The 27,566-nt window shown below is 36.8% G+C and overlaps 4 protein-coding genes across 7 annotated transcripts; 2 read left to right on the top strand and 2 right to left on the bottom strand.

Moving 5' to 3' along the window:
* The first annotated feature begins 547 nt into the window (after positions 1–547).
* On the top strand, positions 548–7,892 carry LOC122056143 (protein SMG7-like). Of its 4 annotated transcripts, XM_042617949.1 has the most exons (10): positions 548–677; positions 1,203–1,298; positions 2,710–3,318; positions 3,413–3,535; positions 4,144–4,376; positions 4,455–5,239; positions 5,333–5,442; positions 5,542–6,342; positions 6,449–6,587; positions 7,365–7,892. In XM_042617949.1, exons 2-8 carry the CDS (start codon positions 1,230–1,232, stop codon positions 6,301–6,303), a joined length of 2,691 nt encoding a protein of 896 aa, XP_042473883.1. In that variant the 5' UTR covers positions 548–677; positions 1,203–1,229; the 3' UTR covers positions 6,304–6,342; positions 6,449–6,587; positions 7,365–7,892. The 4 variants fall into 4 exon arrangements, with proteins under 4 accessions (XP_042473883.1, XP_042473881.1, XP_042473882.1 ...); XM_042617947.1 differs by having other exon boundaries at positions 5,333–6,342; XM_042617948.1 differs by having other exon boundaries at positions 4,455–5,442.
* Positions 7,893–10,158: 2,266 nt separating this feature from the next.
* Positions 10,159–19,640, bottom strand: LOC122056141 (proline--tRNA ligase, cytoplasmic). The gene is made up of 13 exons (XM_042617944.1): positions 19,482–19,640; positions 19,307–19,369; positions 19,135–19,223; positions 18,957–19,049; positions 18,689–18,805; positions 17,524–17,711; positions 14,760–14,826; positions 14,188–14,310; positions 13,901–14,053; positions 12,477–12,761; positions 11,766–11,984; positions 11,295–11,388; positions 10,159–10,409 (listed from the first exon to the last, which is right to left on the bottom strand). Exons 2-13 carry the CDS (start codon positions 19,332–19,334, stop codon positions 10,345–10,347), a joined length of 1,521 nt encoding a protein of 506 aa, XP_042473878.1. The 5' UTR covers positions 19,335–19,369; positions 19,482–19,640; the 3' UTR covers positions 10,159–10,344.
* A 189-nt stretch (positions 19,641–19,829) lies between these two features.
* Positions 19,830–23,507, top strand: LOC122056142. The gene is given in 7 exon segments (XM_042617945.1): positions 19,830–21,011; positions 21,013–21,094; positions 21,161–21,252; positions 21,839–21,913; positions 22,067–22,128; positions 22,354–22,423; positions 22,594–23,507. Coding segments are annotated over 7 exon segments (2,205 nt in total). The 5' UTR covers positions 19,830–19,880; the 3' UTR covers positions 23,287–23,507.
* A 200-nt stretch (positions 23,508–23,707) lies between these two features.
* Positions 23,708–26,585, bottom strand: LOC122056140 (protein POLAR LOCALIZATION DURING ASYMMETRIC DIVISION AND REDISTRIBUTION-like). Its single transcript, XM_042617943.1, has 3 exons — positions 26,121–26,585; positions 24,834–25,267; positions 23,708–24,270 (listed from the first exon to the last, which is right to left on the bottom strand). The coding sequence occupies exons 1-3, from the start codon at positions 26,542–26,544 to the stop codon at positions 23,974–23,976; spliced, it is 1,155 nt and encodes a 384-aa protein (XP_042473877.1). The 5' UTR covers positions 26,545–26,585; the 3' UTR covers positions 23,708–23,973.
* Between the last annotated feature and the right edge of the window lie 981 nt (positions 26,586–27,566).

Raw genomic sequence — 27,566 nt, 5'->3', positions numbered from 1 at the left:
ATTTTAAATCGACTTGTCTTGGTAATTTTTTTCCCGCTAAGTTGTGATTTCGAAGTAAAATTATTGCCATTTCGAGATTATGGGTTCAATTTGAAAATAACAATGCAAGTTAAAACTTTGTGCACCGTACTTTTTATTGTTAAATTATAATTTTGCGACTAGGCCCTCTTAGATGGATTATACCAATAATTTTAGAGAAAGGTGCACAATTTTTAATATTTTCAAAATTAAATATATAATTGAATAAATCCTAAAAGAAGGCCTTCCAAAAAATAGTTTATTTTTTATTTTTTAAATTAAAAATACAATACAGGAAAAGCTTTATATTTTATATCAAATAAATGGATCTTATTAATTTATAATTTTTTTAAAAAAATTATTACTGCTTTTATTTTTAATTAATTAATTGTATTCTTATTGGCAAACTACATGTTTATATTTTTTTATTTGAAAAAATTGCAATTATAAATATTTTTTGTGTTAATTATTAAAAAAGGATAATATTTCTATTTTTCTAAAGAATAAATATGTGAATACGTTCTAATTAATAGGAGGTCCTCTCTTTGTACTTGTCAAAAAGAGGGAAATAAACAAATATATTAACCAAAATTGCCTTCGTCGCCCTTCTTTGACGGCGAAGCTCCGCTCTCGCCTATCGCCTTCGATCTTCGAATCAGGTACACTTATTCTCCTTCACAATGATCTATGGTTTAGGCGATCCGGTGCTCGATCGGGCAAGCTGGGTGTTGATCTTGCTGTCGTCGCCGCCTGCATGCCCCTGGTCCATTTGGAGGGGATCTGTTCAATCGGGATCCTTTTTTTTTATTGGAATTTCGTTCGATCGATGCTACGTTGATGTGGATTCGGGGTTTGATTAGTTGGGTTTTTGGTCGATTTGGGGGATTTTTGATGAGGACGTGGTTGTTTTGTTAGGGTTAGGATTTGGGTGGGTCGACGTAGGGTTATAGTGAAAAGAGGGATTGTGAGAGATGGTTCGTGATTCGTGATTTGACGACAAGAACCGATTACATAACACTTTGGATGTTTCTTTGGGTGTTTTACTCGCCAAGAATTAGGTTGTTTCTATGATCGGTGATTTCCCACCTCTTTGTTCGTAATTAGACCTGATTGTATTTGTGAAAATTTCTTGACCTTGAAATGCATTAGTTGGTCTAAAGTTGCAATCTTTCTTATTGTCCTAGGGAGAACTTGGTTTGCACATTTGATGGATGATGACTGTTCCCATGGATAGTTCTCGTAGCTCATCCTGGGAACTTGCACAGAGACTTTATGACAAGGTATGGACTTGTGAAAATTCTGATTACTGTTACTAGTTTTTTCTTTTGCTGATATTCAAATACTAAGTAGATTCTACTAGTTCTTAGTAGTGTTTATTTTATTTTATTTTGTTGTTATTTAATTGGCACTTGTGTTTCACCTACTAGGCTTTGATAATTATGTAACCATGTATCTGGACGCACAAGAACTTCAAATACAGTGTAACAATATCAATAGCTTAGTTATATAAACCTTCAGAAACAGGATCCACTTATTATCCTCTGAGTCCTTTAACAGTACAACTCTTTCACCTGAAATCATTACTCATTTGGATCTTCATAGTTCCACTTTTATGTCATCTGATCGGAAACTTACTACAACTGGTAGTGGTTAAGGTACGTATTAAAATATGTATCAAGAATTTTGAAGATTGTTTTGTTGTTCCATCTACTATAACTTTGAAAAAAAAGGGTACTTCTAAAGTACCTAGAAGTTTATTCTTTATAGCAAGGTTTTTAAAGAAAGTTTGCAGATGGTATGCACTTGAGCGCCACATGTGGTAGTTGATTCATACATTCACTTATGTGGTTACTTCAGAATTAATTATATTGAAATGCATAAGATTCCGTGACAAAATGCAAGACACACTCACATACACACACATCTAATGTTATAACAACCAGTGTTCAAATCCCTTAAATCACTTAGTTAATTAAGTTTTCATTGGTATCCTCTATGCCTCACACCTTCATCCTTATCCAGTTTAACCATATAGAATCTTTGGATGACTTTAAATATATCAATATTATCTTAACTAATTTTTCTCTCATTTTATATTTTGTAGCTACCCCTATTGCTCCAACATAGTAAGCATTTTTACTCAATCCATCATAATAACCCCACACATTTGCTTTAGCATTCTCATCTCTTCATTATTTTTAAATTAAATAATGTCTAGTCTACATAAGATCTTTTAGGCATGAAACTAAATTGTTTTTGCAAATCTTTATTTAATCTCTTACTATTCTCTGAATATTTCTTTGCCAAAGGTTCATGATATAACTCATCTATTTAATTCCTCTATATTTGAAACAACTTTGTATTTTTCATCTAATATTTATACATAGATATTTCTTCATCCTATGGCAGCTAAAAATTTTCAGGATTCAGCATCTATTCTGAATGGCAAAGAAATTCAATTTATGATAGGCTTTACACTCTTCATGATAATGTGACGTCATATTAAGTTACTAGCTGTATGCTGCATCTATCCTGAATTGCATAGAAAGTCAATTTATGATTAGCTTTCTACCCATCATGATATTGCTGCATCACATTAAGTTATTAACTGCAATTTGTTGTCTATCATCGCATCATGATAATGCTGCTTCATATTAAGTTATTAACTGTAATTTTTTGCTTATCTCTTAGAATGTTGAATTGGAGAATGGACTACGCCAATCCACAAAGTCTAAAGTTCCTTCAGATCCAAATGCATGGCTTCAAATGCGAGAAAACTATGAGGCCATAGTTCTTGAAGATCGGGATTTTTCCGAGGAGAAAGATATAGAGTTTGTCCTATGGCAACTACATTACAGAAGAATAGAGGAGTTTAGACAGCATATTCATTCCGCAGTCTCAACCGGTACAGGATCAAATCCATCAGCTGGTGGGAAGGTTCTAGTTCGCCCTGATAAAATTAAGAAAATCCATTATGTTTTCAGAAGCTTCCTAACAGAAGCTACTGGGTTTTACCATGATCTCATATTGAAGATAAGAGCAAAGTATGGCTTACCATTGAGCTACTTTAATGAGGGAATTGAGAATGAAATTGTTTCGACAAAAGATGGAAAAAAAAATTCTGATATGCAAAAAGGTCTTGTGTCTTGTCATCGGTGTTTGATATATTTAGGTGATCTTGCGCGTTATAAAGGACTATATGGAGAAGGAGACTCTGTTAACCGTGATTTTGCTGCTTCTTCAAGTTACTATTTGCAGGCGGCTTCACTCTGTCCTTCAAATGGCAATCCACATCATCAGGTTTGCTTGTTGTTTCCTAGAGCAGTTATAATTATCCAACTATTGTTTACATGGTTCTTGTTCTATTATCTATATAAAATCTTTATGGTTGCAGCTGGCAATACTTGCTTCCTATTCAGCTGATGAGTTGCTTGCAGTATTCCGGTACTTCAGAAGTTTGGCAATTGAAATTCCCTTTTCAACTGCAAGAGAGAATTTGATAATCACTTTTGAGAAGGTACCTTTTGTATGGCCCAACTAATATGATTATGCATTTTTGGGACCCTGTTGTGTACTTGTGTGGTCCTTAATTTTCTGTATGCATGTATCAAGCTGGTGTTCTTTAACTGTGATCAAATAATTTTGTTGTTTGGAATAATTACAAACAAAACAATATAATTGCCACATCTTTGCATGGTCCCTGATACCTTTCATTTTTGTCACTCATTTGAATCATGTATATGTTTGGTCAATGATACCATAACAAAATCTTTTTGGTAATTGCGGGTTTTTTGGCAAGCAAAGAACTTTCTTGTTCTACACTGTGCAACTTGCAAACAAGCTGAACATATTGTTGGCAAATTGTGTCTTTTTTCCTTTCTGTTTAGGTTGACTGTGCATTCTGCAAGTGATATATTTATCTATGATAGATGCTAAAAATCTGTGTTTGATGGCATTGTAATTACTAGATCTTTTTTTTTTCTCGGCCTTCCTTTGTTCTCAAGGAAAGAACATGAGCCTTTTGTCCTTTTAATGGATGAAATTATACTTGATTATTTGATTTGTTAATATCTGGCAAAGTGTATTTGATGTTTTCTTATTTGATGTATACTTTTTTTTATATAGAATCGGCAAAGTTTCTCTCAGCTGGCCAGCAATACAAAGGTTGCTAGAGGCCAAAAAATGCATATGCGCTCAACTGGGAGAGGAAGAGGAAGAGGGGATTTAAATCTCATGCAAAAAGATACTAGAATTGAAACTTCTCCCATCAAAGATCAAGAACTCACGAAGTCTGAAATATTTAAACCCTTCTCAATTCGTTTTGTTCGTCTTCATGGAATCCTTTTTACAAGGACAAGGTACTTGATCAGTTTTTACGTTATATGTTTTCAACTTTGTTTATGCTGATTATTTTACTTGTTTTCTGATTTCAACAGCTTGGAGACTTTTGGTGAAGTATTTGGCTCTGTAATTAATGATCTGATTGTGCTCCTTTCCTCTGGTCCCCAGGAGGAACTTAATTTTGGTTCAACTGCTGCTGAAAATTCATCAAACATACTGAGGCTTATTGCCATTTTAATATTCACTGTTCACAATGTGAAAAGGGAGTCAGAGAACCACTCATATGCTGAGATCCTTCAACGCAGAGTGTTACTGCAGAATGCCTTTACATCGGCCTTTGAATTTGTTGGGTATATTCTAAAGAGATGCGTCGAGCTACAAGATTCCACATCAAGTTATCTTTTGCCTGGTATTCTGCTTTTCATTGAATGGCTGGCATGTCATCAAGACATTGCGGTCAGTTCTGATATGGAGGAAAAAGAAGAGGGTGCAAGACTGTTCTTTTGGAAACACTGCATTCCTTTCATGAATAAACTTATTGATACAGGACTTGCATCTATTGATGGTGATGATGATGAAGCTTGCTTTTTTAACATGAGTAGGTATGATGGAGAAGAAACTGGGAATAGACTTGCACTTTGGGAGGATTTTGAGTTAAGAGGATTCTTACCCTTGGTACCAGCACAACTCATTTTAGATTTTTCGAGGAAGCTTACACACATGAATGATGGAGACATGAAATACAAGACATCTCGTGTTCAGAGGATTCTGGCAGCTGGACGAGCTCTTACAAATATTGTTTATGTTGAACAGAAAACATTGTATATTGATCCAAGCCTGAAAAAATTTGTTATGAGTACTGAGCCTCCAGTGTTGGAAGGTAATATGGATCCCACCTTTTCAGTTCCGTTGGATTCAGGTTTTAAAAAGCCAGGAAGTGAAATAGAAAGTATGGCTAATCTTGGGGTAACAGAAAGTGTAGGAGTGGCAGAAATCAAGGACCACATCTATATGGGAGGAGAAGATGAAGAAGAAGAAATTGTGTTCAAGCCTACTACCTCTGACAAGTATCCAGTTGCTAAGGTAAGTGCTTTTAACTTGATCAACCCTGTGCCAGAATCTTTGCTTTCTGATCAGGCAACACAAGGTCATCATCTTTCTTCAAATGTTGGTCGTGTTCAGATGTCAGCTCTACCAAATGACAAATGGTTCTCGAGGCAGGAAGCATTCTTATCAAATGATCTTATAAATATGAATATAGTGGAAAATGGGCATTTGAATAAGCAGGTCTTGCAAGAAAACTCAAGTATCTTGCAGGCTCAACCATTCTCACCTGTATTGTCAAGTTCTGTTAGTCTGGATGCCAATAATGCATTCTCCAATCAGATTAAAGCTGCAGATGTGATGTTGCCATCTGCACTGGATACTATATTACCACCAGGAGTCATTTCTAATGGTGTGCCTATGAATCTCTCAGCCTTTCCATTGAAGAAAAATCCTGTAAGCCGTCCAGTTAGGCACAATGGGCCACCTCCTGGATTTAGCTATATTGGTTCTAGACAACCGAAAGGAGGCATTCCAAATTCTTTTACTAAGGAACAGCTGTATGAGATTGATGATTATAGTTGGTTAGATGATAGTAGATCATTTACCAAGGGCACGAGTGTAGTGAATTCTTTCGATCAGATAACACACAAGGTTCCATGCGTTGACATGAACAATACTACACCCTTTACAACTGTTTCCACTTTCCCATTCCCTGGAAAGCAAGTTTCTAATATGCAGTCTGAAACTGTCAATGGACGAAGATGGCATGATTTCCAGCTTTTCGAACAACTGAAAGCCTACAATGGGCAACAAAGTCAGCACTTAAACCCACCGCAGACTCTACTTCCTGAACAACATCAATCTCAATCACTTTGGTCTAGTCGGCACTTTGTGTGATGCTATATTTGAAGAAGATTTTCATAGTGAGAAAATGAGGTATTGGTGTTATAACTCCTCTTCAGAAACATTCATAGAGCAATTTACATAATTTTATTTTTTGTTGTATAAGTATCTTTAATTACCTTTTTTGTTGTTTTTTTAGTGATGGATAAGTACCTTCCATGGTGGGTGCTTGCAACTGGGTGCTTATGGGAATCAGTACCACAGAACTAAATATTGTCAAGTTTATGGTCAAATATTGATAGTCTTGGGAGTTCTGCTAGTGCTTGGACTTTTATATGGTAGGTGCTGTATTGACTGTCTTTTTACGTTTTTATGGGTTTATATGAAATGCCTGGTGTAGTCCATTTAGGTTGAGCTTTTGTTTTGGGGAAGGTAATTGCTGAACAATTTCAGTTATTAGATAGATTTCTCCAATTAGTAGAATAATTATGTCTTTTGTCTTTTGTTAGTTACTGAAAACTATATTTAGGCCCCTATTTCAATGGTCATCTCCTTTCTTGCAAAGAGTCATCCTCCTCTCATTTGGCAATTCTTTTTAGAGTTTGGACAGTAACCCCCACCCCCCCACCCCCCACCCCCTCCCCAAAACCCAACTTTTCCTGTTCGTAAAACCTTGAGGGTTTACATTTGCCCAGGTAGACTGCAAAAATGCCTGTGTTGCATCTGCTTTTTGTGGAAGGTATTACCTCAACTATGCTTGTTCAAAGATTGATTACCTTAACTATTTTTGAAGTGATCCCTGCTTAATTGCTGTTGATCTTCTGTTGTGATCTATACTATTATTATAATAGAAACTGTAAACAAATGTTTTTCTCTTCAGCTCATTTTGCAAATTATTTTGCATTTAGTTGTCTTAGCCAAGATATGTTACTTATGCGTATGGCAATCCACAAAGACGTTACAAATTCTAGACTACTCCGGATCAGTTATTTTTCTAACCCTAACATTTAGCAACTTGATATGCAAGGGATATTTCCATTTAATTTGTGACAGCTATTGTCTAATTCTTCTTCCAGTGATTTTTAGTTGCTGACATTTGCTTTCCCCCCTACCAGGATGCACCCATTGCTATCAGGCTGTGGGAACAAAGAATTTGTTGTCTCTTTGATCGAGAGGAATATAAGCAAGTCGTATGCATGGTTATTTCAAACATGATAGTGATCCTTTGGCTTTGCTTAATGGTGGGAACTTTTCAGTCGAGCCATAGTGTTTTGCGTTTCAACATTAGCGCCATGTGCAAATCCGACAGCATTCTCGGTGAGTCTGCTTTTATCATCTCTTATCAAGATGTCAACTTTACCAGCAGTAGGAAGATAAAACGATCGAGAAAGTGGCTTCAGATTGGGAGGTTTGATGCTGCAACTTGACGAATAACCTACCTATTATTGTTCTCGTCGCCTCGAGGAAACTTTTGGCTCGATATATTCAAATAATGGTATGGTGTTTCCATTGTGTGGTTTGTTTTGGTATGTGTCGGAAGCTTGGAACTTCCATCTGAATTTCGTACCTTTTCTTCATTCGAGTTGCTGTGGACCAACTTGTACGTTGCATGGATTATGTGGTTTAATTGCAAAATTAGTTAACTCGCCTGGCTTTATTTTCAATGAAGGAAAAAAAAAAAACATTTTATTGTGCGCTCCACGTATCATTTTATTGGCTTTATTTTCTGTTGGTGCAACTTATGCTAGTTTTAAATTATATTGAATTAAATTAAATTAATAAAATAATTATTTAAAAAATGAAAGCACATAAGATATTGATAAACTCTTTTTAATGCATTTTTAAAAATATTTTTTTTCCAAAAAATCAGGTAAATGTATCGTACTGATTTACAGACTGATGATCTCCTGCGCGACTGTGCGCGTCGCGCAGGAGATCCTTTGTTTTTTTTAATTTTTTTTGTTTTTTTTAATATTTTAAATTTAAAAAATTAATTAAAAAAATTAATATTTTCTTATATAAATTTTTAATATATTAATATATCCCTTTAATATATTACAATACTCAATAAATACTTAAATTAATTTTATTTTATTTTTTTAAAAAATCAAACACTATAATTTAATTGGGTAGTCTGAAATCTAAAGGTAAAATCTAAAATAAAAAATAACTTTAATACTATAATCCAAACCCTAAATCTTAAAAATAAAATTTTTAAAAAATAATTTTTTATTTTTTTAATTCAAAAATAAAAAAAAATAAAATCACTGATATCCTCTGCGCGCGCACAGTCACGCACTGTGCGTGCGCGGAGGATATCAAATCTACTGATTTACATATGCTATAATTTAAATTTTTTTTAAAATCTATTGTAACATTTTGGTTTGGTGCCAAATCTATAACCTCTTTGGTCTTCATTTATTTATTATTAAATTGATGGTGCGAACACGGTGAAACTTTAGACGGAGTAAAGGTGATAATATTTTCCTCCCCAACTAGATATAGGCATAAATCACGAGGATATTTTGCATGGTGAAAATTTCAACCGTCATGAAGCACAAGCCATCGATATTGCTGTCTTAGCCCTCATCCCTTATTTGACTTTTATCTCGTTGCACAATTACCTTGATCGTCTTGAGGGGAAGCACAAATAGGACGGTAAGAATTTGTTTATATTTATTTAATATATATATAATTAATTAAATCAATAAATTTGAATACCTTGTTTAACTAAGTAAATAAAGTTGAATTAATTAACATTCGTGAATAATATTTGTGAACTAAATTCTTATCAACTTGTTAAATAAATAAAAAAAACCTTACTCGATTATCTTATTAAATAAGTTGTAAACTACCAAACTTATTTCGGCTTAGTTTATTTTCTGCCCTAAGCACAAACGGAAGAATAACAGTACGATTGGTGAGCGACACACCATTCTTACTGTCCAATCATTCAAAATTCCCTTTAGCTTGTATTTTTTATATTGCTTGGTGGCCAAGATCCTTCGTAATTTGTTAAGATCATACACAATTACAAATGAAATCATATAAGAAAAGATATATACCGCCCGACGGATTGATACCGTTGATAACTACATGAATAATCTCTTCAATAAATATTAGGATCAATTCCCATTGAATATAAAATTCCTCAATAAATATAGGGATCAATTCCCATTGAATATAAAATTCCAGTATCTAATTTTTTCTATGCAAAGGACCACAAAATTTCTCTATAATTTACTACCGGTATTTAACCACCAGGAGGCACGTATCCCTAGATCATTAATTGTGTACCAAAAGCCCCACGAACTGAAACAAATAGCTGATGTAATAATGTTGCCATAGATAAATCTAGGTCAATTTTCAATGGATGCAGAAGCCTCAAATAGCTGATGCAATAATGTTGCCATAGATAAATCTAGGTCAATTTTCAATGGATGCAGAAGCCTCACGGACGGTCGGGGTGAACGGTTCTCACTTTGCCAAAGTTAATTGTGTACCAAAAAACATGAGTAACTCATTGGGTCAAAAAAACGTAATAAGAACCAAGCGGTTTAGCTTGCAATCATCTACTCGAATTCATCATTCTGGTAATAAAATCGGGACTTGTAACTTGTTAGTGACAGAATTCAAAAATAGACCAAATTCTCACTTTGTTTTGGAGTAGAATAAATACATATACTTGGAAGAGCATATACACTTGCAAAGAACGAGTGATCAATAAACAACAATGGTAAGCCAGGTAATAATCATCATCTAGCATATTGATGTGCTTAATCCAAGTTTAACAACACTTACCCCAGTTATCAGTACGTCAACTTTTCTCAGTAATGAATGCTCATATTGCTTAATGTGAAAGTAACCACAGGAAATTTTCACGCCTTGAGACTGAATCCAGACTATCCATCAGACTCAATATTTTCTTAGTTAAACCAAAACGAGTATGTAATAAGGGCTACATCAACCTTTCTTTTTAACTGATTAAATAACTGTATATCTACTTAATTTAGACACATCACACTTAAAAAAAACTCTTGGAAGCAGAAATTGTAAAAATCACAATTAAATGTCAGAAAAAAAAGCAAAGAGTGCCTAATAGCTTCGTCCCCAGTATGCCCACTTCTTTGCAGGCTTTCCTGAAGCAAAGCAAAGAGTGCCTGCAAATAATATGAAGAAAAAAATCATGATGGTCCAGTGGTGTGGCATTCGACATGTAAAACAAATAAAATGATGATAAAGATGGCACTAAAATTGTAAACCAGACGAAATAAAACAATTTTGCAAGGGTGAAAGAGACTTGATGTTGAAAACTGAAGCATAAATCATAATGTGGTTTTAACAAGGAAAAGATATGAAAAGAACAATACTCATAAAAAAGAAACAAATCATATATAGATGTTGATTCCAGCAATTTTTGTCTTCAAATCAAAATCTACATATATATGAATCAGAAAAGATCCACTAAGGTTCAGAATAATCCTAAGCTCCAATAAACTAACTAACCGCGTTGGACAAAATAAAACTTGGACGGAGGATAATAAGTCTAGAGATGACTTTCTTTTGTATCATGAACTTTGGAATCAACATTTATCCACATCCCAAATCTTATAAAGAAATGTTAAACCATGTTCTTAAACCTCTCTTTTTGATTTTCAATGAACAAACACCTCGACTCAAACATGGATTAGCCAATCGAGATATCTAGTTTCCAACCCATGCGGGATTCAGAAAATTAACTCACCAAAGGTGCCTTTGTTTATTGGGATCTTCTACGAGGATAGCATTCAAGAAGAAAATTACATAAGCTTGAAACTAGCAGGTACAGTATGGCTTTGGAAGGTGTTATGTCAAGTTACTGGTGATGATTTAATCACATTCTCTCCTCAGTCTTTTTTAGTTTTGTAAAAAACTATTTCCTTACTAGATGAATAGTCTTCAATTACGGTATGTAATCATGAGGTGTACTTTGTGGAGATCATCATAAAAATATAAGGGTGAAAAAAGAGTTCCTAAAAGAAATAGATTGACTACAGGGTACGTACCTTCAGGGAGTCTTGGCTGATCAAATGGGATGCATAGGGACTTGGCAGCTCCAAGTTCACCCTTTGTTCGAGTTTTTACATCCTTCTCAACTTCCTGTAGATCAATGAACATAAACAACACCGGCTGTCAGCTACAGCATTCGACATTGTTAAAGAGGGCAAAAAACAGATAAGCAACATAAATATTAGTTTAATTCTACAGTGATCTTTAATAGGCTTGAAGCCAACTAATGTATACAACTAAACCAATAGAACACCAATATGATAAACAATGCAAACAGAACAAATGTTCTTTGGAAAAACAATAGATGACAATAAATTAGTTCATCCTGTGAATAAATAACAGCACATTGAGATGTTTCAGCTTCTAACCCCTTATACCATCCAAAAAAGCAAGTTTTTCAAATTAAATCATAAAAGTTGCCTAAATGGCTTATGACAAGAATCTCTTAATTATGGAAAAGGATGTACCTCTTCATCACACCAAGGAGCAAGGATCATCTTTTTCTCATTCAGAGCAGAGGCAAACTCATCCCAAGTGTTGACAACCTTTACACATGCATCTCTCTTCTGTTTTGCAGCATTAAACAAGCATTCCTGGATGCTTGTGAGTATCTCTTTAACTTGATCCACCAAAGTGCCAGTTGGTATATCTGTTTTAGCACCATTGTCACGACGAACAACTCGTACCTGCAGAGTTGAATGCAAGATTTCTCACCTATTTAATAACCAAATGATACAATGAACAAAACCCATCTGAGGATCATCCGTGTGACTTGAAAAAAAGCTACAATAGAACCCCCAAACAATGTTGTAACACACCGCTGACAGTTTGACAACCAAAATATATATAGATATGCTGGAACTCTCAATTAAATATCTAAGTCTTAAACAGTTGAGATCCAACTCGAGGGGTGGAAATATTAATTCTTAAACAGGAAATCCAACTCAAAATGTAAAATTATCACCAAATATTAAGCCTCAAACCTAGATTATCAAGTGTTATTGCATGAAAACAAGTATAGAAGGGAAACAAAGCCCCATGTAGACACTGAAGCATGAAATTGTTTAGCGACTGCAAAGAAGAGCATGAAAGCACGTGTGAACTTCTAATTGCAACCATGAGTGTCAATGTGAGAAAACTTGCAACTGAAATCACACACAGATTGAATCCTAGTTTACCTGGTTATTTGCTAAATCCTTCGGTCCAATTTCAATCCTCAAAGGAACACCTTTCATTTCCCAGTGTGAATACTTCCAGCCAGGGGAATAGTTATCTCTCAAGTCAACTTCAGCTCTAAAGCCTGCTTCACAAAGCATCTGAACTGTCGATGAGCAAGCATTAAAAATAGCATCTGTATCTGCATCCTTGTATGGTACAGGAATCACAACAACTTGCACTGCTGCCACTCTGGGTGGTAAAACCAAGCCTTTATCATCTCCATGGACCATCACCATAACCCCAATCTGCACAAATCTGAATATTAGGAAAGGCAGACATTCTAGCACAGTGAATAATTTCTGAATTACACATCAAATTCTTATGGTGTAATTTTAATTTGATTGAAAATCCTAAGGATGCCAACCAGGTGCTAGTTGCTATCAAGCACAGCAATAGTAGGATTGACAATGCATAAAGCCACAGATTGCTAACTAATTATCAATAGGCACATGAAACCTCTCAGAAGAAATAAACCATTAAAAATCAAGATCCCATCCTCAAATGTAACATGCAATTAATTTTCTTCATATAACACCTCCAAAAATTTTGAACCCATGACTTTGGATGAGGGATTTCGGGCATTACATTTCATGATCCAATTGCAAGAGGATGTAGCATGAATGTGGTTAGTAACATTCAATGGAGATCTACAGTCTATATAGTTAACACCGTAGTATGCAAATCATCTGATAGCAGTCAGGCAAAAAATACTAATTCGCTTATGCTAAGATAATCCTCATGAATCATATACATTTTTCTTAGTTTGTATGTGAAGATAAGCCCTGTACTGTGCAGTCAAAACTAACTTCAGAAACTCAGAAACTTAAACAATACACGTTAAATCACTTAGTGCACTTACAACCTATGGGTGAGAAACAGAAATGGAGATTATCTGCCCTTTGTGCTTTCAGGTGAAAATTGATCTATATTATACTTGAAATATGACAAATTACCTGAACATGATAATTGATCAATTCTTATGATGCTTCTTTTGCAATTATTCAGTTTTTAAATTATAGTTGGTAGATCAATCTCCAAGTTCAACTATTAATTGAAGTACCATGGACTTGGCCCACCTTGAACAAAGGCATACAATGATATCAAACTTCAAGAATTTACAATTAAAAGACTAACATGAACTTCGAGAATTGTATCGTGTGCTTTATTTTCTTGTTTAGAAGAAATAGTTATTGCCTGAACAAATTGTCCATGCCAATAGTGATGTCACAATATCAAAATAAATAAAAGTAGAGCATTAGAAAGAAAAAAGGATCAGTATTTCAATGCTAGGATTAAGCTTCTCTACAGATAAATTATCTGCAACATCAGATGTTCTAAGATCATCAACAAAGAATAATTACAAAGACGTAGCATAAAAAATTACCGTTCGAGTAGTGTATGCCCAAGAATTCTGCCAGACCATGGACTTCTCGCCTTTCTCATTCTCAAAATTTATCTCAAACATCTTTGCAAAGTTTTGCCCCAAGCAATGTGAGGTTGCACCTTGTATTCCACGGCCAGTATTTGGAATAAAGGCCTGGAAGAACGTGGATACTTCTTAAAAAACTAGGAATTGTTTTTTATGCTTCAGGCAAAAGGTACTGCTTTTGATAATAAATCAACCATATAGCATGCAGCAAAAGAATTGCAGATAGTAATAATCATTAGTACCTCGACAGTGGTAGTATAATAGCCGCCAGCAAACTTTTCTAATTCACTTTTCTTACCCTTAACAACAGGAACCGCAAGGAATTCTTCATATATTTTCCTATATAATTCCAAGATTTGAAGTACCTGGAACAAATGACATAGCATTGAGGCTAGCTTTATTGACAAACTGGCTAATTTTCAAACAACTACGAGTTTCAAACAGATTGCATGTCATGCCACTTTGAACTAGAACTATAACCAAAGCACAACTTTGAGAATCCAATATGAGCACCTCAAGAAGGGCTTTATTTGAGGCTCTCAGCCTTTTACAACATAAGATATCAGGAAAAAAAACAATCAAATGGATGAACCAAACAATCTATCACTAGGTATAAAAGATTTTTTTTTTTGAAAAAAAAAGTACTTCAATAATATTTGATTTGGATGTCTTGTCATTGGCTTATTCAGTGGTTGTTAAGTAACACCTGAGAATACCTTCATCATAGTGATTACATCAATTGTCAACCAATACAATCATACTTTTTTTAGCTGATATGGCTAATTACTATCACACAGATATACTACTTAGGTACCTCTTGATCTGCTTCAGCTTGAGTTGCAAAAGCTGTATGCCCTTCTTGCCATAGAAATTCTCGGCTCCTTCAGATAAGAAAAACATGTCAACAGTCAGTCAAGCAGACAGTGCCTAAATCCCAACAAGAAAGAGACAACTCAGACAATTGTAGAGTATCTCAATTTTTTTTTTAAAGATTTAGCGCATTATACAAAAGAATAGTTAATATCCAATGTCATTTCACCAAACTACGGAATTATTATTGGTAACAAAATCAAATTTCATTAAGAGACATCACTTATCTCAATACTGCATTGTTTTTTTTTTTTTTGCTTTAAAGGTGCAAATGAAGGAAAGAGTTATCTCCAATATATTAGATAAATGAGGGGAGGAGTTGACATGGCATGGACAAATTCATCATCTAATATATTTTGAAAATAAAACTTTAAAGTTTTGTTCCAGGTTGATCCTTGGTCGGAATGATACATGTTGGAGTTGTGTTGATCATCGTGCCTATGCTTGTGCCATCCTTAACAATAATGGAGCGAAAAAGACTAGAAGAATTGACCAAGGGATCCTATGACAAGCCTTAAGTTGACATAAGTAGAGCAAAGGAGAAAATACCAAAGGAGGAAGAAGCCTGGTCCTGCTGCTAGAGAAAGTCTTGCACCTATCTTAGCGAGTTTCCTCATTTACCACTTTGTCACTGGAGAAATCTCATCTTCTCAAGAAAGAAGACTCACTTCTATCATTGCTAGAGAAGAAATTGCTCACCACCCACGTGTCACATTGTTGTTGTAGGATAAAGAGCACTTCACATTGAAGGAAGAAGACTATGCTTCATTACATTAAGAACAAGGAGAAGAATTGAAGAAGACTGAGGGCTTCAATGTCTCAACCTAGTTTTTGTATCAATGAAAGGTGAAACAAGATGTTTCACTTGTGACGACCAATGTTTTAAAAAGTGTTTCCAGACAACAGGCTATCGACCAACTGCATAAAGCACATATCTAAATGCAAGGGCATACATCATCAAGATTTTAAAAATTCCAAAAATATTTTTGATAATAATTATTAACATATATTCAACAAAGTGTAATAATTGATCCATTTAATTCATAATTCCACATAAAAAATTTGTAGAATGTATAAGGCATAATGCAACAATTAATACATTATATTTATTGGAATATAATGAATATCAAAAATGTTTATAACTTAAAAAAAATAACTGCTTAAGTAAGCCCATGTTAATTTATCAATGTTTATAATAACAAGAAAAATCAAAAAATCATGGCAAAAATCCTCATAGCCTCATAGTTGCCTACCTAAGTGCTTGAATCTTACCTAATGGACCATATATCATGTACAGTCATTTGTCTAAATTAATAGACAACCAGCCATACGTGGCTGGGCCGCTTTTTCAAGCATTGGCACTGATTACCATAAAACAATTCTTAAACTTGTGAAAAAGTTCAAAAAGTCATGGCAGATTTGGTAGTTGACTCACCAATATCCTCTTCTTCACCCATCACCCCAACACCATCATTCTTATCATTCACTAAGCAGCCAATGGCTTGTGAGGAGTTCACTCACTAGTCTTTGCTTCCTTGTCTTCTCATTCAACCATCCAACCAATGCCCTTCAAATCACCTACAACTTTAACTACATCCTTGCTGACATTGTTCATGTTTTCACTATCCATGCCTATTGTTGATCTATAGCCGTTGGATCACTAGATCCTTCATCAGGCCAGCAAGATCTTCTTATCATTCACTAATCAGCCAACAGCTTCCCTAGTGAGGAGTGCACTAGTTTTTGCTTCCTTGTCCCTCGTTCCACCATCCAAATCACACCACCAGCTACTTTAACTACATCCATGCTGACATTGTTCATGTTTTCACTATCCAGAAAAATTGCTGACCTATAGTGCTATTGGATCACTAGACGCTTCATCAGATTGGTAAGATCTTCTTTGCTGTAGGCGTAGCTACCAAACCCACTCCATCAGATTGGCACGCAGGCAAAGTACAACACCCTTGTACTCATCAAATTCCTCTGTGATCCTGGTTGAGTGACAATGATATGGCAACAAGTGTTCAAGGTTCAAACTCCATGCTACTCATCGTGGTGGTGTTGCAAAGCCAATCATGGACAATCTAGGCCCTCGTGTATGTGCTACACAGGGTGATGGCTCAAATGGTCCACATGCAATTGACATAGGAGGGGTCACCACAACTACAGTGGATAATAATGTCAAAAGTATGCTCAAGGAAATCTTAAAAGTATTCATGATGTTGATTATCATGACAGCTTGATTGTGATGTAATCTTTGTGGCAATGTGAGAATGTATTGAGCAATGAGCTGGTGGTGGAAAACACCAATGAGCTCTCATTCTCTTGAGACAAATGATGGAACTCAACATGTGGGGGTTGGGTATATGAGCACACAACAGAAGGGGTTGGGAGGGCATTAAAAAGATGCACCATATTTCAATATTGGCAAACCTTTGATGAGATAAATCAAACTGAATCGATCACTTGACGAAAGTTTTAACTGCCATTTAATGAGAACAAGTGAAATACTTTTGAGTCTAAATTGTTACAAACTTGGATTTTGGCTAAATATATAGAAAACTACTCATTGTTTAAACCAAGTTTAGGCACTATAACCTCCAGGATTTATAAAATCTCAAATACATGTTTCTGAAGAAGTTAAACTTAAAGACTTCAGATGGCAAGAACCTGATTCATGTTAACTCAAAAAAAAACATGAAAAGTACCTGATAAAAGGAGTAGGATTGCTGAATTCCCATCTAACAACATTGCACCATTGGTTAAGCTTCAATGGCAAATCACGATGACCCCTGATCCATTTTGAAAAATATGGATACATGACAGTCTCACTTGTCGGGCGTATTGCAATAGGCACTTCCAATTCAGACTGCCCAGACTTGGTCACCCAAGCAACCTGCAAGATAGGACAATGGTACATTGTCACATGGACATTGAGGACACAAAGTGTTGAGAACAAAAGCTAACTATGAGAATCCAACAGATCAAACTTCAAATGTCAGAAACCCTTAAAATTTATTATCATCGCATGAATGCAACATTAAGCAAGCTACAACAAATACAGGATCTATAGTCAAACAAAATCACTCCTTCATCTATCTATAAATTAATTAAATATACAGAAAATGATCTTATGTGCTTGTGCAATTTTGCATCACTATGAAACAAACAATTAGCCGACCCGGGATAAGGCTTGGTTGTTGTTGTTGTTGTGAAACAAACAATTGATGCTGGTCTTTAATATATAGCAGGCTTTTGATTATAAAATTTTACTCTTTATTGTATCACACAAAAATATGATCACCATCAAATGCAAAATTAGCATGACATACTAGTTGCCAAACTCAAATATAAGGTTTTAGTTGTCCATTGCTATAAGACAATAACAATGTAAGACAATGAAAACCTTAGCACTACTCGCACTAAGTCATATCTTGCATCTTTTTTGCTTGTATACCTATTTTTAGACAGAATAAAGGTTGAGCATTAAAGTTAAAGATTGATCACTTATCTCAGTCCAGACAAAGATAACTGCCCTTCAATTGGATGTCTTTTCAAATATAACTGGCATCCACTACAATGTTACAATATACTATGTCTAGCTAGACCATGAGACTGAAAAGAAATTCCCTCCTGATCTCCCACCCCTTGTTCACGTTACTACCATACCAAGATGCTCTCTTCCTAGTTCCTCCTGCCTTCTCTCTTTCTTTCCACTTTGCTCTATATTTAACCAATCCCTTGCCTATAGTTTGAAAACGAACCTTTGATATTTTCATAACAAAAGAGCAAGGAAAGAACTGCAATTTTTACATAAAAAATGGAATCAATTTCACTAGAGACACAACTCCATAAAATAAGTTAAAAATTTACCTCAGGAGCAAAACCTTCAATATGATCCTTTTCCTTTTGAAGGACATTTTCAGTAACGAATAGAGGGAAATAAGCATTCTTGATGTTCATCTTTTTTATTTCAGCATCAAAAAAAGTCTGCATGTAAGATACAATAAATTTCACACATTAAGCAATAGAAATATACAACATGCCACTGGTATTTATTGTGTCGATCATTGATGGGTCTAAATTAGAAAATGATGTCTAAGAGAAACAGATGCTAGAATACGAATCTAATAACACTTACTTGTAAGGTTTCCCAAATGGCCATTGTCCATGGTCTCAAGATGTAGCAACCAGATATGTCGTAGTACTCAATCATTTCACTAGTAACAACAACCTGACAGAAAAAAAAAAGAAAGAAATTAGTGCTACGCCTATGAAAACATACACGACAATACAAATTTTAATGCACGCGTACCCACCTCAGAGTACCATTCACCAAAATTATCATCTTTCTTGTAGGTCAAACCGAGTCCAGTTTCTTTCTTCACCTCCTTCTTCTTTGATGCCGCTGAGAAAATTACAACAAATATACATTCAAATTTACATTATTTCAGACAAAAAAACGTAGACACGTGCCGTAGTAACACGTACTGTTCTTGGTGTTGGACTTGGTGGCCATGAATCTAGACAAGTAATTGCCCGACTTGGTGACCCCTGGAAGAACAAGGAGAGCAAACCTCAGAGCCTTGGAACGCCAATCGGTAAGGCATAAAAGCACAGATCCGAAGATGACAAAAGATCTAGAGAAAGAAGGAGAGGTCGTCACCTCCTGTAGATGCTCGGCTTCGAGCTGAGAAGAGACCAGAGAGGAGCGCCTTGCCGAATACCTCCACGTCGAAAGCGAGTGAGACACCGAGACAGGTAAGCCCTAGGTCTCGATCGCTCTGACATTTTATATGCGGCCAAATAAATCTAGTCCGTACGATTGAAAGAGAAAATGGGCAGAGGCCATATCTGTCTCGGTCTCCCGAGGCTGTAATATCTGGGCCAACTATAAAGCCCAGTGATATTTATGCGCCAAATATAAATTGGGCTGGTCTTTGAATCGGACCACAAGCATTCGTGTTTCTCACGTGACTATCGGTCGCTTGGACATTGTTTTTTTTTTCCCCTTGACTTCTTTATTTCCTATTGAAGAAATCTTGGCCATCTCGAGGCTCAAGAGATGGGCGGCGGACGGCGGAGGCCCAACAAAAACGGCGGCAGAGGCCGGGCACAAGCTGCCGGTGCAAATACTTTCTCTTACGGCCATGCAATACTTGGGGGAAGACCCGGAGGTGGCTCTGCCGCTGGTCCGGCGAGGATCGATGGAGACCGACGGATGCGTGGGCGGGCGAACGCCTTCCGGTACACCTACGCCCACGCGGAGTCCTCCGGCGGAGGCGACGACCTGAGACGCCCGATCCTTCTCTCTTGCTCCCGGGATCCCCCGCGTACTGAGGCCTTCGTGGATCCTAACCCATGCGTGCATCTCGAAGCTGAGATCCCTTCCTACGAGTACCATCCTTCGGTAGTCGGCGGTCTGGGGTTAGGATATCACGGGGAGGAGGTGGATGCGGAGCAGGAGGATGGTGCAGACACGTTGGGCTTGGATTTGGAGATGATGGGAGGTGTTGGTTTAGGTTTCCGCCATGCTGAAGAAGGGGAGGAAGAGGAGGTGGAAGACATATTGGGGCTTGGATCTTTCTCAACTCCAGAAACCACAAAGAATGTGAGAAATGAAGGCTACTTGTTGATTGGAGGTGTTAGGATCTACACCGAGGACGCTTCATCACCGGAAGATGAGATTGACATGTCTAACGATGATGACAGTGATGACGAGGATGCAGATCAGGTTGAGGACGGAATGCTTGATATTGTGGAGTCTTCTGATAACGAGAATGATATGGAGGAGCCTTCGCAAGGAGATAGTGAAGAAGATGAGGAGGAGGATTCTTCGTCCGACGGAGTTAGTTTGCCATCAGATAGTGATTCTGATATTGATGACGATGTTGCACAAGATTATTTGGAAGGAATTGGAGAAGATGTGAAATTATTGAATATTGACTCTCTGGAATCTGCAAATTTTGATTCATCTGATGAAGATGGTTTGCCAAAATCTGGGAAAAATCTTAGTAAGCATAGAACCAAGTTAACAACGATTGGTTTGATGAATTTATCTTCAGAATACGGCATGAAGAAGCCCAAAGCAAAGAAACCAAAGGGGCACATGCGATATAGCACGGGTTGGCCTGCAGCTGATGTTGGAGTATCGGCAGTTGAGGATTTCATACTTTTAAAAGACTCCAGGAAAGCACTGCAAAAAAAAGAAGTCATCTTCTGATCTTTCACAATCATGGCCACGTGAATCTGTTACTAGAAGGAGAAGCAATGTTCCAGGTAGCTCTTCATCTTGATTGCCTGCTAGTGTGATCAGTTTAATATTAATTTTGGACCTTATTGTAGGGGAAAAAAAGAAGCATCGCAAAGAACTGGTTGCTGTGAAGCGCCGGCAACGTATGATCAATCGAGGTGTTGATCTTGATCAAATAAATTATGTGAGGCCAATTCTTGTTTGTGCATTCAAATTTAGTGCGCCCAGCGAATTTGTGGATTAATGTAGCTGTAAAATCGTCATCATGTGTTTGTTTCAACTATTTGTGGTTTGAATCTTGTCTTTTTATTGCACTCTATGTGAGGGTATATCATGGCCAAGCCTTATGAAAAATAGGCTCTATGAATCTTAAAGTAGCCTTAAACTACAATAATTTTTTCAAAAAACACTTTTTTGTCTTTCTTTATATGATTTTGTGTTAATGGCACCTATAGGGGAAGTTTAGTAATCATCCCTAAAGGGAAATATTAAAATCGTCCTCTGCTTATTTATTGATTTTATAACCAGTTAAAGAGCTATGTGTTATATTGTTCATATTGGGCAATGTCATTATCCTCCTATTGATGTTCCATATCATGGATGATTGAGAATGTTCAGTTTTTTTTGGCTCTTATGGTGATCCATAACATTACATAAGATTCATGTGTATGCCATTTTTAGGAATATTAATTCTGCTAAACAGATGATAGGTATTGACCCTTTTTTTGTAGAAATAATGAAAAATCGGCTTTATACATGTTTATATGCAGAAACTTAGACAGTTGGTAGTTAATGAGGTTGATATGTACTCGTTCCAACCGATGCATGCACGTGATTGTTCTCAGGTATTTGTGCTCTATCCTACTCATTCAACTACACACAAGTGATCCTCCTCGTTATTCCCTTAAAATGAGGAAGCATGTTCTTATCCATTTTTTGTTAATGCAAATTCATTTGTCAATGGACAAAGTCATGGTCTATTTGATTTTCTTCATCAGGTCCAGAGACTTGCATCCGTATATCACCTGAAGAGTGGCTGTCAAGGCTCAGGCAAGAAAAGGTTGTTTTGTTCTAATTTTCTGTCCTCGCTAATTATTAAATTCATTAGTAGATAACTTTATTTCTTCATGCCCGAGTTCCATCAGATAAATATGTTGACTATGTAAATTGTAATATTACTGAGAAATGGTTTGAGCCTCTAAGACATTATTTGTCAGTGCCAGTGTTTGTTGCAGTTAATCTATTAGACATAAATCAATCATCAGACTGAGATTATTATTTTCAGATTTGTGACAGTGAGCCGGACCCAGAAAACATGTCTTCCTTCCATAAGGGACAAAATTCGGCTGGATAAGGTACTTGAGTAGAGATATTTGATAATACGGTTAGTTATATTTTAATATTCTGGTTGACGGATCTCCTTTGTATAAAGAGTTTATTGGGAAAACATACTTAACTGTTAATGCATTAGAACTCTTTTATGGATGATTGTGTTTTTCTGCGATGTTCTTGTTGTACCATTCAGTTGCTGGGCCCCAGTGTGGATGAAGTTGATGACTTTGTTGTTGGTCCACGAGCCAAGACTGAGCGTTGGAGAAGAACCAAAGCAAAGGGTTCTATAACCCGTGAACACCAGTCTGATCCAGCAAAGCTAGCAAAGAAGCACGAAGCAAATGGAAGTGGGAGACGGTTTCAGAAGCAGCAGTATTCCAAACAGCCTGTGTCATTTGTTTCCTCTGGAGTCATGCAAGATGGTACAGAGAAAGAGACCCCTGCTATGGATCCAGATACTACTACCACCACCCCACATGCAATGGTTACAAACACTGGCTCAAGCATTGGTGCTTTCGAGGTGCATACAAAAGGCTTTGGTTCAAGAATGATGGCCAAGATGGGATTTGTGGAAGGCTCTGGTTTGGGCAAGGAAGGACAAGGCATTGTTCAACCAATTGAAGTAGTGCAGCGTCCCAAATCGCTTGGACTCGGCATTCAATTTGAGGCCGAGACAAGCATCACAAAGAACAACGGACAAGGAAAAACAGAGACTGACAGAATTGGTGCCTTTGAGAATCACACAAAAGGGTTTGGGTCGAGGATGATGGCGAAGATGGGCTTTGTTCCTGGCACAGGCTTGGGGAGAGATGGCCAGGGGATCACCACCCCCTTAACCGCAGTCAGGCGGCCGAAGTCACGAGGATTGGGTGCCAAAACATCTTAACTGTTGCTGAACTACCGGTGTTTAATTTCCATTCTAAAATTTAGGTTTCAATCATATGACTGCTTGCACATGCCTTGTCAGATAACAGTACTGATTTATGTTATCAAGTAGAATACTTGTTCGTTTTATAATAGTTTGTAGAAATTATATTATCCATCTGTGAACATGTTCTACTTGTTGTGGTCTAGTATATCTATGAAACAATTTGCTGTTTCGATCAATAGTGATGCTGTTTTTTCATTTTGGAATGGTATATTAATCATTATCAGTTTATTGGGTTGAAACTCACGTTCTTTTGTTTACTTACATTCAGACATTCTAGTAAGGCTTGTTCTGAAACTTTAGGTGGGAATTTACTGATAGCTTTTTGTTATTCAAAACGAAAGGTTCTATTTTTTTCTATAATTTTCCATTTGTCTCAGAGATCAACCAACATCTGCATTAATATCGAATCATGCACAACAAGTCTTAATATACAACAATCTTTGGGCATATCGTAATATCTACAGTGCTCTCATGAACGCACCCACAAACATGGGAGAGAGGACAGAAATAAAAGGAGCTCACAATCTGAGCTGCAACATTGACTATCATTTTGAATGCATCACAATAAACTGAACAACATGACACCGAATCTTTCGAGACATTCTTCAGTGTTTAGCGATACAAGTATGCCTTGGGCTTCTTTCAGAAGTTTGCCTCATTTGCGACTTTATCAAAGTTTACTGAAAGCATATCTTGATGTTGCGATGAGGGGACTGATGCATCCCAACCCCAAGAAACTTCAACTTCTTTGTCACCAAGACTCTTCGTTGTCAATTCTAGTGCAGATTCTAACTCTGCTATCCGCTCCTGTTGCCTTGTATTTATTAATTCATATAATCTTCTCTCTAGTTCCCTTGCGGAGACGCCACCACCGTGAACATTGTAGTAATCTTCTTGAGGGTCACCATTTTCAGAAGAACTTGAGCTTCCATAGGCTATCTGTATTTTTTACATCAAAGAAGATATTAGCATTTTGTTAAGAAGGGATGAAAGATAGATTAGACAAAGCAGATTTTTATATTAAGAGGATTTCTCAAGGTGCATTATAGTAGTATATGTAAACAAGAATACCACAGGTAAATCTAAGGATTTCCATGTATCGGCACTCTACACTTGAACATGTCTTCCTCAATTCAGAGAGCAATTAGGGGGATGCTCCTAATGATAACCCTATCAGGTTCTGCATGTGCTAACTAATAAGTTATAGGTTATTCAGAAGGGAATCATATTGCACATTGTTTTTCCAATTTCTCATGTTCCAGGAATAAACAAAGTTCAAACTGAAATGAATGTTTTGAATTTTTTACTAAGAAACTATGTATAATTGCTTTAGCATGGTGTATGTCGCAAAATAATAACTCAAAACTATTTCCTGCCAGGAAGCTTAACAATCATATGGAAAGAAAATTGAAAAAGAAAGAGAGAAGTTCAACATGATGGGAAAAAAAATGTGGCATTTATTATGATCACAGATGTATTTCTTGGCATATGTACAACTATACCTCAAGTTTTGCTTGTTCTGAGAGAGTCATGGAGTCATTTCCATCCAAGCTGAGCTGCAGCTGTTCTAGCTCGAATGCTAGCTCTGCTTCCATTTGATCCATACTCTGGCTCCTAATGTGATCATTCAAGTGCCGCGACTCCACAGTAGACTTCACTTCTTCCAGATGAAAATTTGCTCCATGATCTTGAAATGAGATATTGTTAAATTTACCAGCAACCCCACTACAATCTGATGAAGAGGCAAATTCATGGCCTGGATTTAGGGCACCAGATGCGACGTGAGTATTTGCAACTTCACTTCTGATTTCGCTAAGCAGCATTTCCATTTGAAAGTGGAGGTCTTTCATTCTGTTGAATTCAGTTTCCCACCTCGATAGGGCAAAAGCAATTCCAACTCCCATGCCTAGATTAAAAGACATCTCGGATTTCCTACCTGAGTCGAGTATTCGCATAGTTCTGGTCAGTGCAACCATAAACAAATTGTCATTCATATAAAAATTGCTTCTCGCTAAAACTAAGACAAGGAATTCATTTTGTCAATCAAATTATACATCGATTGGAGGGGCGAAATGAATCTTGCACCATAAAGAATCACCGATATAGATATTGCACTGACATTTAACGATGCAAACAGGTGAATATGATGAGTTAACTTTTCCTAAAGAAAGGTGATGAACTTTCGCTAGGTCATAGAGAGTTTAGCTGTCCATTATCAACATAGGAGATCAGAGAAAATTCAAAAAACTATATTTAGAGTTCTTGCAAAGGATAGATCATCCAATTCATGGTGTTCAAGCACTTGTAAATCAAAGTCAATAATTTCTCAAGGAAAACTAGCAAAATGATTTGACATGAAAATAATTGTCCTGGATTTAAAGAGATCAAAATGGATGATCAATCACTTTTGATGCAGGCTCTTATAGTAGGAAAATATATATATATTTTGCATCTTTCAAAAACTTCAGTTTAGCAAGCTTGGTTGACAAAGAACAATTCTTAGATAAAAACTATGACTTCTCCTCAGTTTGAAGTAATCATTACATGTTTGTTTACTCAACTCAGTCGAACAGCCTAAAACCTAGCTTGAACAAGTACGGCAAATTCGATTAGAAAAAGAAATCAGTATCTATGTTAAGAATTCTTGAGGAACTTCTACTGATCACTTCTATTAGAAAGGACAAGTTTTTGAAGGTTTCTGAGCAGGATTTGAAGCAATGACAATAAATCAAACATTTAAGCTGCAACTACTACAACCATGTAGGAACGACTCGATCTGTGCAACATACCTGGGTCAGGCTCCATCGATCCAACGGTAGCGTCTCCACCAACCTCCTCCACCACTTTGGAATCAAACGACGCCGACTTTTCTACTCCATCGTCCTCCCGCGGCATCTCCTTTCCCTTCCTCCTCGAATGCCGGCACCCTAGCAACGGCGCCCGAGGCGATCTCGGGCTGCCCTCCCCGCCGCCCGAACGCTTCTTGAAAGACGAGAGATAGCGAAAGAGGAACTTCCGCGAGGTGGACGCAACGGGGCAACGTTTGCGCTTCGGCCGATCGACTCCGCCCAATTCGTCCGCATGCTCCTCCGGCTCGCGCAGGCAATCCTCGATCCGCATCCTCCCCGCCAGCTCCCTCTCCTCGGTCACCCGACCTTCGGCGCCAGGTCTCGGGGCGGCGGCGCCACTCCCCTGCCTCGAGGAGTCCACCATCGACTCGAGGAGGTAGTGCGCTCCCCGGGGGCGGGACGGCGTCCTTTAGAAGCGTGAAAAGCGCGTTGAAAGATTTTAAGGACAGATCACGAATCTCGGCGCAATCCGACGATCAACATGGCAGTTCTGATGGGAAAACGTCAGCTCACAGCTCTGATGGGAATTTGAGGATGTATTATTGGAACGGCCATTGGAGCGGATCCTTGTTTTTAAATTAAAGACCGAAATAAATAAAACATTGATAGGGATCAGTTAATGATTAAACAAACAAGTCAATTTAATTTAAGCACCTGGAATTTCATTTTTCAATTTTGCCCCTAATTTTTCAAACAGTACGTACAAAATTTGTCGGTCACTAAAGTTTAACAAGGAACAAATAGAACCATTTTAAATAGTCGGTTTAGTCCCTAAACTTTTAAAACTTAAAAGTCAAGGGCTGAATACAAATAATTCTTTTAATTATTTTAGAGATGAAATGGTCATAATGTTGAATAGAAAGGTAAACGGCGGTGGAGCTTGGAAATGTAGCCCAGTCAAACAAAGATTATGCGACATTTGAATTTTTTTATTATTATTATGAATGACTTTTGAATTGTTTTATTTAAAAAAATCATCAACAAATCGAATTGGAATTCTTGTAAAAGATTCAAAAGAAAAAAAAAACTCCTCCAAAATCGGATTTGTTTGAATCGGCACAAGAATATTATTGAAATGGAAGAAGAGTTATTCAAAAGAGGAGCAATAGAATTGAAAACTTGGCAATGATTTCCAAGGTGAAAAAGTGAGTTCTCTTCCTGAGAGTTTTGTTCTTCGTCTACTTCTGGTTAGGGCTGTAAACGAGCCGGCCGAGCCGAGCTTTGGGGTGTTCAAGCTTGTTTGATAAGATAACCGAGCCGAGCCGAGCTTAAAATGAACCAAGCTTTTGAAATGAGTGTTCAAGCTTGGCTTGGTTTATTTTTTATGAGCTTGAGCTTGTTTGAAGCTTGGCTTGAGCTTGGTTCGTTTAGATGTTATCAAGCTCT

This window comes from Zingiber officinale, chromosome 3B, assembly GCF_018446385.1.
Source record: "Zingiber officinale cultivar Zhangliang chromosome 3B, Zo_v1.1, whole genome shotgun sequence".
In the NCBI taxonomy this organism is placed as follows: Eukaryota; Viridiplantae; Streptophyta; class Magnoliopsida; order Zingiberales; family Zingiberaceae; genus Zingiber; species Zingiber officinale.
This window is presented reverse-complemented; position numbering and strand designations above follow the sequence as displayed.

Coding starts and splice junctions, on each gene's coding strand:
- LOC122056143 (XM_042617946.1), top strand. CDS start 1,230: ATGATGACTGTTCCCATGGATAGTTCTCGTAGCTCATCCTGGGAACTT. Junction 1,299..2,709: donor CACAGAGACTTTATGACAAG/GTATGGACTTGT, acceptor CTTATCTCTTAG/AATGTTGAATTGGAGAATGG. Junction 3,319..3,412: donor ATGGCAATCCACATCATCAG/GTTTGCTTGTTG, acceptor TTATGGTTGCAG/CTGGCAATACTTGCTTCCTA.
- LOC122056141 (XM_042617944.1), bottom strand. CDS start 19,334: ATGGCCACCAAGTCCAACACCAAGAACA. Junction 14,311..14,759: donor AAGCTGAAGCAGATCAAGAG/GTACCTAAGTAG, acceptor CATTTGTTCCAG/GTACTTCAAATCTTGGAATT. Junction 11,389..11,765: donor CTCCTTGGTGTGATGAAGAG/GTACATCCTTTT, acceptor ATTGATCTACAG/GAAGTTGAGAAGGATGTAAA.
- LOC122056140 (XM_042617943.1), bottom strand. CDS start 26,544: ATGGTGGACTCCTCGAGGCAGGGGAGTGGCGCCGCCGCCCCGAGACCT. Junction 25,268..26,120: donor ATCGATGGAGCCTGACCCAG/GTATGTTGCACA, acceptor TACTCGACTCAG/GTAGGAAATCCGAGATGTCT. Junction 24,271..24,833: donor CAGAACAAGCAAAACTTGAG/GTATAGTTGTAC, acceptor TAAAAAATACAG/ATAGCCTATGGAAGCTCAAG.